An 11,247-nucleotide genomic window follows, 5' to 3' on the forward strand; every position below is an offset into this window, starting at 1 on the left:
TACATCTGAAATTACTTAATACGCCCCCACAGTAACATCTCAGGTCATGTTTTAAAAATGGAGGCTTGCGTTTCATTGTACCTCGAAAGTATTTTCTGAGCCTGCTCTCAAGCTGCGTGTTGATGTAAGATAATAACCATCAGGGTGAAGAACGTGTTGTTACAGAGCTCCCTTACTCTGGCAAGGGTTGCGTTCCCAACTTTCACACACAGCCCTGAAGGAAGCAATTCAAAGTATGAAACTTTGGGTAACAGAGCAGTTGGACCTGATGTGTCAAATCAGTATCTCTCATTCTCAGCCTCTCTCAGGGGACATTCTTGTGGGCTTCATTTCACACATCTAAAATGGACATGGTCAAAGATCAAGTCTACTCCGTGATCTTCTCATAGACAGTGTCGAGCAATTTCATGAGATCATAGGGAAAATTAAATCGCTGAAAAGGTGGAATGAAGTAGTGTAGTGGAACCAATGGATTTTTGTTGGTTTGGTATACTTTGCTGAAATAAAATGCACCATCCAGCATTTAAGAAAATAGTTTAAGTCACTTTTGGAGCATAAAGAAGCTTGATAAGAGCAAAACACAATATTTATTGGACGCAATTGAAAGTACAAAAAACAAATAGTAATACATGGTGAAAGAAATGCTTCCTCTTATTAAATTAATGTACTGTACTGAAAATGAACGCTTTAGGGTATAGTCTCAAAGGTAATCTCTAAATAAGAAGAAACTATAAATATTCACACAATAATATGTATACTCTCTATACAAATTTACACACAGTTCCTTATAAAGAAATCATTACTATCAGTCAACCCTGGTCATAGTCAAGGAGCTCCAGGCGTGAGTATAAGGATTTTCATTTCGTAATCCTTGAAAAAAAAAAAACACTGTTAAATAAGTCTGATCCTGAGATTTGGAGAGATCATGGAGAGAGAAACTGCATCATAATGTGCTATGGGCATCACAGTACACAAGTGCGTTGTGTAGTAACACACAATCTCTACTAACTGTTTATAAGGCTCTTTTGTAAGGTTTCTCAATGTTGTACCAGTCCTCAGAAATCCACAATCTGTGTAAAGCTAAATAATTTTTCCGAAGTCAATCAGGCTCCTGGCGGGCAACTTCTGTACAGATTAGACCTCCATGAACAAGTATGGGTGCCTAACACCTTTCCTACGTCTTCTTGGACTAAGGTATCACCTGATAGGAGCTGGTGAATCCATTGTCTCCTAGCTGTGGCACAACGGGCTCCCTTGGCCCTACAGACATGTCAGTGTAAAGCAGTGTCCTCTGCGGTCTCCTCTCCTTTTCTGCCCTGCAGATGAGCTCATTCCTTGCCTGCCTGCTGAAGGGACATCTTGCCCTCCTCTGTGATGTTCGTGCTGTTGTCCTGGGTGGAGCTCAGGGCTCGGGCATTGGCGCGCGAAGACCTCTGCCTCCTGGTCCCAGTGCAGACACAGCGTATCATGTTCCTTAAGGTCATCCACATCTCCTCGTCCTTCCAGGAGTAAATGATGGGGTTCATGACGGAGTTCAGCACAGCCAGAAGCAGGAGCCAGCGCTTGAATTGCAGCACCTGACACTGCTTGCAGTTCAGGCCGTCCAACAGCAGAACCACCAGCCCAGGAGTCCAACAGATTACAAAGGCACCTGGGTAACACAACCCCCCAAAGCATTAAAGATGGTATTAGTGCCGACAATGCAGAATAAGCTCACAACAGGGTGCAATGCAGTTAAAATAAAAATAATAATTTTAATAATACTGAAGGCTTGACTACTTTTTCTAGATATTAAATAGTTTACTGGTCAGAATTCATCGAAATTGAGCCAGTGTGGCTTCATCTTCAGCATTAAGAAAAAGCTAGTAATCATACTTTCAATTACTTTCATAAGTTCAATTCTTTTATAACAGTCTGTTTCTCACGAAGCCATTTACTTTATTTTTATTTTCTTTACAAGACTTGTTTTATACAAGATAATCTCCATTTACCAAATCATATATTTTTCTACTACTACTGCACAAATATTCTTTTGTTCTCTTTTTGCTAAGGAAGGAAAACCGAGAATAAAAACATTACTACATCATCAGACTATAGAGGCATGCAGTACAGACTTTGAGACTGTGATGATATTCATAAACAACAACCAGTATTTAGAATATCTAACACCTTTTAGTGTTTATAAAATAGTAACTGAAACCTCAGAGACATCCCCCTTCTCCATTTCTAACCAGTGGGGGAAAAAAGTTTTCAGTATAGCACAGTGGGAATTTTCTACTTTAAAAATATACCATTGTTCTCTACACATCATTTGTTTACAGTTCCACTAGTATTCAGACCTATATGACCGCACTGAATCCAAAGACGAGCATGTTGAGACAAAAACCAGAATTCCTAGTGGCACTGAGGACCATGCCTGTAACAGCATGCCCCGGGTACCTCAGGAAACAAAGCCAGGGCTGTACAGACCGTACAAGAGTTAGAGGCACACACCCTCTATGACTTACAATAACACAACAATGACGATACAGACACAAGCAATGTGCACATTTCATGAAGAACTATTTACTGTTATTGCAAAACTGGATGAAAGCAACCCAGGGCTTTTATTTGGAAGGCATTAGACAATGTCCCCCCACTGGGCTATTATACCCATGTGCATATTCATCCCTTTTTTGTCTTGGTAAAATATATATTTGCCTGGGAACAATTATATGTCTACAATCTGGAGTCATTGCAATACAAGCCCTTTTCTCTGCTTGGTGTCTCAGGGCATTTAAAGTTTGTTTTTCCAAGACCTATGATGAGCCATAGATAGATTCAATGAGGTCTTTAGGGGTATAATCTTACTGTGGGATGTTAACAGGCATAACACATAACCTCCCAAACAACACAGACTGCACAGAGACCCTGAACCCTCTCCAGTTCATAGACAAGGCATACAGCCCCAATAACTTAACACATAAAAATGTACCATTTCTGTAAATTAATCTTGATAGTAATGTTGATAATCAATAAAAAAAAATATTTTATTTGGGACAGTGGTCATATTAAAAATGTTTGTGACATGCAAATCTAAGCTTAAAGGAAAACAAACCAAACCAACACACTAAAAAAAACACAACATTTGATAAGCGTTTGTCAGCTACTAACAAACATGTTCCCCTTCAACTAAAGTGGCTTATAAACCAAACCCTCCAGCTGGAGAGTGTGATGGGAGTAGCAATTTCTGTAAAAACAAAGCTTGAAGGAGCACAAATCTCAAGAGATGTCAACTTTCGGGCATCACCGAGTTCTTGTCTCTCACATTTATTTCTGTGTCTTCCTAGGGAGGAATCCCTTCCAGCTATTTGTCAAATTGGCAAGCAAGCTCTGCCCAGATTCCCTTCTCATACTTCTCGTAAGGAAAATACATTTGTATTTATAAATATATTAAAAGGCTTAACAAAACAATAAATAAGTCTGGCTAGTATTACAGGTCCTGTTGTGTCAGCAAGGTCCACTGCATTTGTGCGTGATCTTAAACAAGCAAAGCGTTAGTGAAAATATAGTGTCACACCCATTTGCACATTTGAGAGTAGTTTATATTCACACCTGTAGATTTCATGTTTAGCTGAAATCAATTCGGCCTATAGGACAGACAAGGTCAAAATAACTTGGGAGGTAAATCAACTTTGTGTTATAATCCCACAAAGGAACTGTTTTAAAACATTTTAGCTGTTAGCTTAGAAAAGCTATTTGGGCTGCAAGAATTCTTTAATAAAACATTAAGTTCAAATATACAGAATACTTTTTTTTTTTAACCAGCTCACTTAAAACATTATAGGAAGAATCCTTACGTTTTAGCTGTGAATTCAAAGACATATGTATTCACTAGATGGCTAATTACATTCACCTTTAAAAGTTACAGGAGCTGAATTAGAAAGCTAACGGGAAATGCTTTCTAATGGTGCACAAACACTCATTAACTGAAGTGCATCAGTGCACAGTTTTTGGTGTCCCTCACAGAAAGCCATTTCGATACTATTTAACATCTGACGCCAGCCTTTGTAAACAGCGTCCTTGAGCAAAGCATTTGAAAGATAATTGTACAACTTAAAAAACGCAATGTACCAGAAACTAGAAACTCCCCCACAGCACTCTTATCTGTCAGGCACATTAAAACCACAGACAAAAAAGACATTCCTAATCTAACAATGCCTGCCATTTAACCAGCTAGACACTTGAAATACATAAATACATAAATAGTTCCCACAGCAGTTTTAGACTGCACATCACTGATATGAAACACTTTATGAGTAGTATTAATTAGACCTTCTCTCAACTTTCAATATTTGAGAACCACCTCATGATTCGGCTCTTGATGAGGCCTAACACACCAAGATTATAAATGGCAAATGATTGGAGGCTTTATGCCTATAAAACCTTCTTAGTACAGATAAAAAGCAGGCTAAGTAGGTTTTGAATGTTACTGAATCGGTGCAAATCAACACAGGATGGCATGAGATTAAATCATGTAACAATAAGCCATGCATACACAGTTTTATAACTGGAAAATATCATGTTTTAAAGTAACAACAAAACATATATGTCTGAATGAATTACTAGATCATGGTGATACTATCCTATCCTACTGTTTGGCACAGACATTTTTGCTTGCCTCACTTTACCCCCCAAACACCCCCACGCTGCCTCTTTGCTTTTCATTGACACAATTCTTATCCGGAGATTAAATGTATTGCCTTAGTGGTTATCATTTGTATAGTAGGGCATTATATGTGTATTGTATTATATTATATTATTATATGGCATTATAAGCCTTTATCCAAGTGTTACTCTTTCGGTTTCTGTCATGTAAAATGTGAGTCATTTCTTGAGTATGGGTACATACCACCCACTCCACCCCCTTTACACCTCTGGAAGTTCTTCAGACTCAGGAATCAAACAGGCATGTGGCTTAAATTCAGACTTGTTGGAATGAAAGACTGCTAGTCGTTAAAATATCTGTTTGTGATATGTACCCATGAACACTATAAACATTACACAATGTTGTCTTAAGTACACAGGATTGTGCTGAGTCAGGGCTCCTGCTAGAACAATCACCCCTCCTTACTATCCTGACAATAAAATAATTGAATCTTCTGTTTTTATCTGCCTTTCACAATGAATGCCTGCAGAGTAATATTGTATCACACGTGAATGAAGGGAAATACCATTCTTCTCATCACTGAATAGTAGAATGAAACTTATCCAACATAAAAATGGTCTAGAAATAAAACAGATTTCCTAACTTAAATCACACCCGTTTTGCATGTTTTACCTTACAGTGAGCCTTTTACACAAATTATATATAAGAGTGTTTCATTTTCATCGGAATCCGCAACTTTAACTTGTTAACCACTCTCTTCCCCTTTATCTATAAATTATGCTGACTGTATCTCTTTATCTTATACTAATTCTCACGCTCTATCAATGTATCACACTATATTACACATCTTATGAGAAAACGTAGTTGCAATAGTTGTAATGTTCCAGTAATTTAAAAAAACAACTGAGACCAGTATCAAAACAGTAGCCATATTCAAGAATACTATACCAAACAGTCATGTATTTGTATTTATCCACTACTACAAAATCCAGCCCATTGCCATCAATAACTTGTGCCCTTTTATTCAGATTTGTATGTCACTTTCCTCACCAATAAGTGAGCAAAATAATGAAATAAGACATGCACAGTGTTTGCATGCTACTGTCAAAGCAAATTAAAACACTACACCCTTAAAAATTTAAAATGCATGATGATTAAAGACTCTTCACCACACAGGCTAATCCAGTCTTGATCAAATAGCTAAACAGGTTTGAGAAGCAAGGTTATATTCTGCAGGTTTTCAGTACAAGATACAGATCAGTAACTTTGTGGCCCATAATGTGATTGCATAAGCAGTAAGCACACATTTTTCTTCTTATCTGTCACTGAAGATCAGGAAAATTGTTTCAGAGAAAACATGGAAGAAATGGCAATTACCAACACTTGACAATTAGCCTGTGTTTGCTTAATTAGTTAAAACCTATATTAATCCTTTAAAAAAACTAAATTCATTTCGGGCTCTTATTTTTGCCCACTTAAAAAAACGGAGTCTCACAGAACAAAATATGTAACTTTAGAGTATATGTGTTATTTTTTCTCCCACACTGAGAGCAACTTTGCAATCTACCATGAAATTACAACCTGTGGGTGTGGTGCCACAGGCCATCATCAATTAAAGGGTGACAGCATCTTGTCTGTTTCTGAAACAAATGTCAACATTGACCTAATATCAGATGTTTGACATCCTGACTAAACAAGTGGATTGTGTCTGTTCTATCAAATAGTAGCATAACATCAGTTCACAAATACAGCTGCTAAAACCATAGTAAGAAATAACTTGAACAGTGGTGAATACACTTCCATAATATAACAAGAAATTGTCCATTTTGGCAATGCCCTCAATTTATCTTAATTTAGAATTGTTTTTTGCCTCAGCAGTCCACATTGACAAGCATATAGTAAATTAAAATGTATACATATATATACGAGTCAAAGCACATTTCAAAGCCTAAGATTGAATACTGCTATAATGAAATGTTAGTATGGAGTGTACCTATTAATTTAGGTTATGGTTTTTCACTATGCAAAACATATCTCAGTTCCCCCCCAAAATAAAACATTTACTATGAAATCACATCTGGCTCTGTTGATTTTGGCCATGTTTTATATTTTTTTCTCTATTCTATTTTTTCTGGAATTGTGGTGATTCAATTAATTTATATTTATAGAGCTTTTTAGATTTCAACTGTGCAGATATCATTAAATAAATATCATGCATCATGACAGTACACCCAGTCATAACTGTGTTAACTGCAAGAGGAAGTGGCAACATTATTATTCTACGCAGCTTTGTTCACTTTCTGGTTTCCCCAAAGCACAAATTAAACAAATCAATAAACTATCAACAAATACAGATCAGAACTTGAAGTTTTCCAAGTCACTTAATAGGAAATTCAAATTCATACCTGCTGGCACCTCAAGCATTTATCTACATTATAATGGATTCATAGAATTGTGCTGTTGCCTTTTTACATTGACAAAATCAAAATTTTGACCCACCCACGAATTGCAAATTATGAAGTTGTACCTGATCTGGGCATTTTATCCTCTCTAGTTGCTGTACATTTAAATTGGTTACCAAAGATCCTGTGTAAGCAGAACTGAAAATCGTATTTTGTCGGAAAGGTGCCAGAAGTTTTCACCTGAAGAATCAAACATGCAACTTGTAATCATACTTTGGTGTAATCCCAGAATGTTAGAGGCTAAAGTGCATCTGGAAGAAAATAAAGACTGCATAAGGCATTGGTTTAAAGTCAATAGGATCTTGTTCTATATTCATATGCAATATTTCCTCTTCACATATGCCAATAGAAACAACCTTCAACGTATAATTAGCCTGGCATCAAGAATTAAGAAAGACGTATATTTACAAAGTCTTATTTAGCCTGATCTAGATGTGAAAGTGAAAATAAATCACATATGGAGGCTCGGTCAGTGTCTTCCAAGTTGTTCAGTTTGTCTTTAACTGCTCCATCATCATACATCTGTCAGTCTTACTCATTGGATCCAACTCAGCACAGAATTAGACTATTTAATTATTCTGTAGTGACATAACTCTTTTTTAAAAGGCACTTTTAGCACTGTGTGACTTTTTCTGTATTGTAACTAAACCAAAGTAGCATTCTGGCACAACGTATCTTCAATTATCTCTTCAAGAACCATGAACCACCGGCAAAACCAAGACAAATGTCTCACACCAATTGTCACAACAACCTCTTATTCTGGGGCTAAGATATCTAGACACAGTAGTAGAAAATGTGCCTAAAAGTACAGTAAGACTTGGCTCAAAATAAAATCTGTAAAATCTGAAAGAATAGACATTATGAATAGGTATTATGAACACTTCTTGTACTTTGGTGTCTAATTATGGAACCGGACTTTGGAATATGATTATCACTCAACTGTACTCCTACGCCCAATGTCTTAATGGTCCTGTTATCACACTGTCATGTGTGGGATGTACTGCCTCCATCGGCTTTTTATAGAGATTTTAATCAAACCAATTTTGTTTTATCATTAACCAAATGCCCTCCTGTAGCCCATCTCTGTAGCCCAAGATTCACAGAGGAATTTGGGTCCGCTTAACACAAACTGGATTGTCTCAACTACCCCTCTTTGACATGGGTTAGAGTCTAAAACAGCTGAGAGGCGTATGACAACATCACGAGATAGTCAAGTATTCACGCCAGACATTGTGCCTTGCTTACTAAATTAAACCTTTATAATAAGAAAGGTTTCACTGGAAGTAAGCATTTCCCCCCAAGGATGCTGTATTGCTGCAGAGATCTGAACTCACCGAGCACCGTCATTACGGTCTTTATGAGCTTGATGGGCGTCCGCTTCCGATTTATAGATCCACTAGTGTGAGGGGACAGCATTGTGGTTTTCTTCTTCACGTACATGTATATCCTCATATAGATTGCCACCATGATCAGGAACAACAAGAGGTTGGTCACAGACCAGAAGATCAGGTAGCTCCTGCTGAAGATGGGGGCCAGTTTGGAGCAGTGCTCCAAGCTGCAGATACAATTCCAGCCCAGGCTAGGAACGGCACCCAAGAAGATGGAAATAGCCCAGACAAAGAAAATTAAGACCGTCACCCGGCGTTTGGTCAGGTTGCTGTGCACTTTCAGCCTCATGACGGAGATGTAGCGTTCTAAGGCAATCACAAACAGGTTCGTCAGAGAGGCAGAGAGGCTGGTATCCAGAAGACCCTGGCGGAAAAAATACAGCTCCACAGTCAACTTCCTGGATACTTCCCCTGTGTTAAACATGAGGTACACATAAGCTATCCCGGCCAGGAAGTCCGAAGCGGCCAAGTTAGCAAGAAGGTAGTAGAAGGGGTAATGGAACCGGCGGTTTGTGATCACGGCGGCAATGACCATTGCGTTGGAGACGAAGATGAAGAGACAGAAGAGTGAGCCGAAGACCTGTACAATAATGAGGTGTGTGGAGTCCCACTCATCTTTGGTCTGGTTGCTGTTGTTGTAAAAGAAACTCATGGGCATATCATGATAGCAGTTGTTCTTATTACTGTCCATCTTGGCAAGTTCCTGGAAACAGAGTGGAAAAAGGAAGGTTACAGTCAGAATACAGATCATGGTAATGTATGCTTAAAGCACAGAAGTACTCAAATAACAATTTTATATAATCTGAGTATTGTTTTTATGTGTGCACATTCTGGTAGCACACAGATATTGCAGATAAGGGTAGTGGTTCCAAATATACCACCAAGCAGTTTTTTGGTTTTTATTGCTGGTGAACGTCATTAACTGATTTATATGTTTCTTTTAGTGTAAAACTCATAGGAGTTTTGCAAGCACTGTGCCTTGATTGATCTCAGCACTAAATTAAGAACGTATGCCACAGTAAAGTGAAATACAACATTACTGACACCTGCATCTGTCACATTCAATTAAGTGTAACATAAACCCTAATTATATTTCATTTAACTTTATAAACAAAAAGTAAACAAAATCAAATAAATACAGACTCCAAAGTCAGTCTGGATCGTACCCTGCATGTTTCTCTCTTCTTGGAAAGTGTTGAGATTTACTAATGAACCTGCAAACTGATTAATCTATCTGCCAAGAACTGGTTCATAGATCTTCCAAGAACTGGTTAATCTTTACGAAAGCAGGGTTTCAATGAGACTGAATACAGGAAGAAAGGATTCTGACCTCACCCCTTTCTCTGTGGTTATAGACATATTAGACATATTAGAAGTACAAAATGCACACAAATATGAGCCACAAAGGAGCTTTTCCCCTCACAGCACAGGTATTTGAAGTAAAACTAAAATAAATGCAAAGAAGAACTATGCTAAATCAGCCAGGGCTGTCATGGTAGCAAAAACAGGATTGTTAAGTCTTGTTTACTGGGGCAGAACATCCTTACTGTGTTGTACTTGCTTGCTAAAATAATTAAATTAGATGTTAAACCAACAACTGGGTTTGAGTTTCCCTGTAGTCTAGCTATACATTATTCCACATAATCTGAAATTGAACTTTGTACAGCACATATCACCAACATGATATGTGATAGGATGGAGGACTGCATTCAAGAGAAACATATATGTATTGCATATGTAAAATCACACAGCATTAATAGGAAGGCAGAACTGGACATCAGCACATTCTCTTTTATAGATGCATACTTTGTAATTGACCTCAGAAACTACTGTGTAAAAACACCAAGTAAGACTAACTAAATAACCACAGGAATTACCGTGTAATTCGCAAGGAAACGTGTGGATTTCCTTATCTTGAACAGAAAAGTATTAGAAATGTGACACTGACGTAACAGTCGGTGTACACTGGAGAACACACACTCATTTACAAGTACATTATATTGTTTATTATTAAACTAGTATTGCTTTGGTTTCTTGTTGTGAACTGCCTTCACACAGTTTAAGGGAACAACTAACTAAAACTAAAACTAAAATGAGATGCACAGTAGTGGCAATACAACGATTTAATGGCTTTCCATTTGGTTTCAGCGTAATTAAGAAAGCCAATCCAAACCGCGCACAGCAGTCTAACTTTATACGTTGAAACGATGCAGCTCTGAAAACACCCGGCAGCAACTAAGGCAAAAGACAATAGAAACACAGATAAAGTGTAGTTTAGATGTGTACTTACTTAGATGTGATGTGTCTTCTGTCGACTTTTCATTAGTGAATGGTATATTTTGACATTAAGGCGACGTCATCAGCGGTCCTGTCACAGTGAGGCTCGAGGAGGTCGCTATTGCGGAGAGCAGCGCCAGGCGAGTCCAGTATTCAGCCTCTGACGCCGCTGCCACACGTTTCTTTTTTTCTTGGTTTCTTCTTTACTTACAATTGCCACCTCCTCCTTCTTGGTGTGTGCAAAGTGCTGTGGAGTTGTGTTGGCAGACTGGGGGGATGTACCGCCAAATTGGGGGTTTTTAAGTGCTCAGTGGGACATTTTGGGGAGATCTTTCATTTTTTTTAGCTTGGGGTGATTCAGATTGTAATGGGGGGGATGTTCAGTGTAGTTCAGTTATTGTATTAGCTACAATAAAATGATAAACTATTTTTGATAAACACACTTCAACCTCTAGAAATATGTGTTGCATTC

General features: G+C 37.9%; 1 protein-coding gene across 1 annotated transcript; it reads right to left on the reverse strand.

Moving 5' to 3' along the window:
- Positions 1-568: 568 nt before the first annotated feature.
- On the reverse strand, positions 569-10,992 carry lpar3 (lysophosphatidic acid receptor 3). The gene is made up of 3 exons (XM_066691789.1): positions 10,789-10,992; positions 8,445-9,201; positions 569-1,651 (listed from the first exon to the last, which is right to left on the reverse strand). Exons 2-3 carry the CDS (start codon positions 9,187-9,189, stop codon positions 1,329-1,331), a joined length of 1,068 nt encoding a protein of 355 aa, XP_066547886.1. The 5' UTR covers positions 9,190-9,201; positions 10,789-10,992; the 3' UTR covers positions 569-1,328.
- Positions 10,993-11,247: the final 255 nt, after the last annotated feature.

The sequence above is a fragment of the Amia ocellicauda genome, chromosome 19 (genome assembly GCF_036373705.1).
Source record: "Amia ocellicauda isolate fAmiCal2 chromosome 19, fAmiCal2.hap1, whole genome shotgun sequence".
Taxonomy (NCBI): Eukaryota; Metazoa; Chordata; class Actinopteri; order Amiiformes; family Amiidae; genus Amia; species Amia ocellicauda.

What these genes read in the sequence shown, in the direction of transcription:
- lpar3 (XM_066691789.1), bottom strand. Translation starts at nt 9,189, where the DNA reads ATGGACAGTAATAAGAACAACTGCTATCATGATATGCCCATGAGTTTC. An exon ending in GACCGTAATGACGGTGCTCG is followed by an intron (nt 1,652 to 8,444) that starts GTGAGTTCAGAT and finishes TGTGTTACCCAG; the next exon opens with GTGCCTTTGTAATCTGTTGG.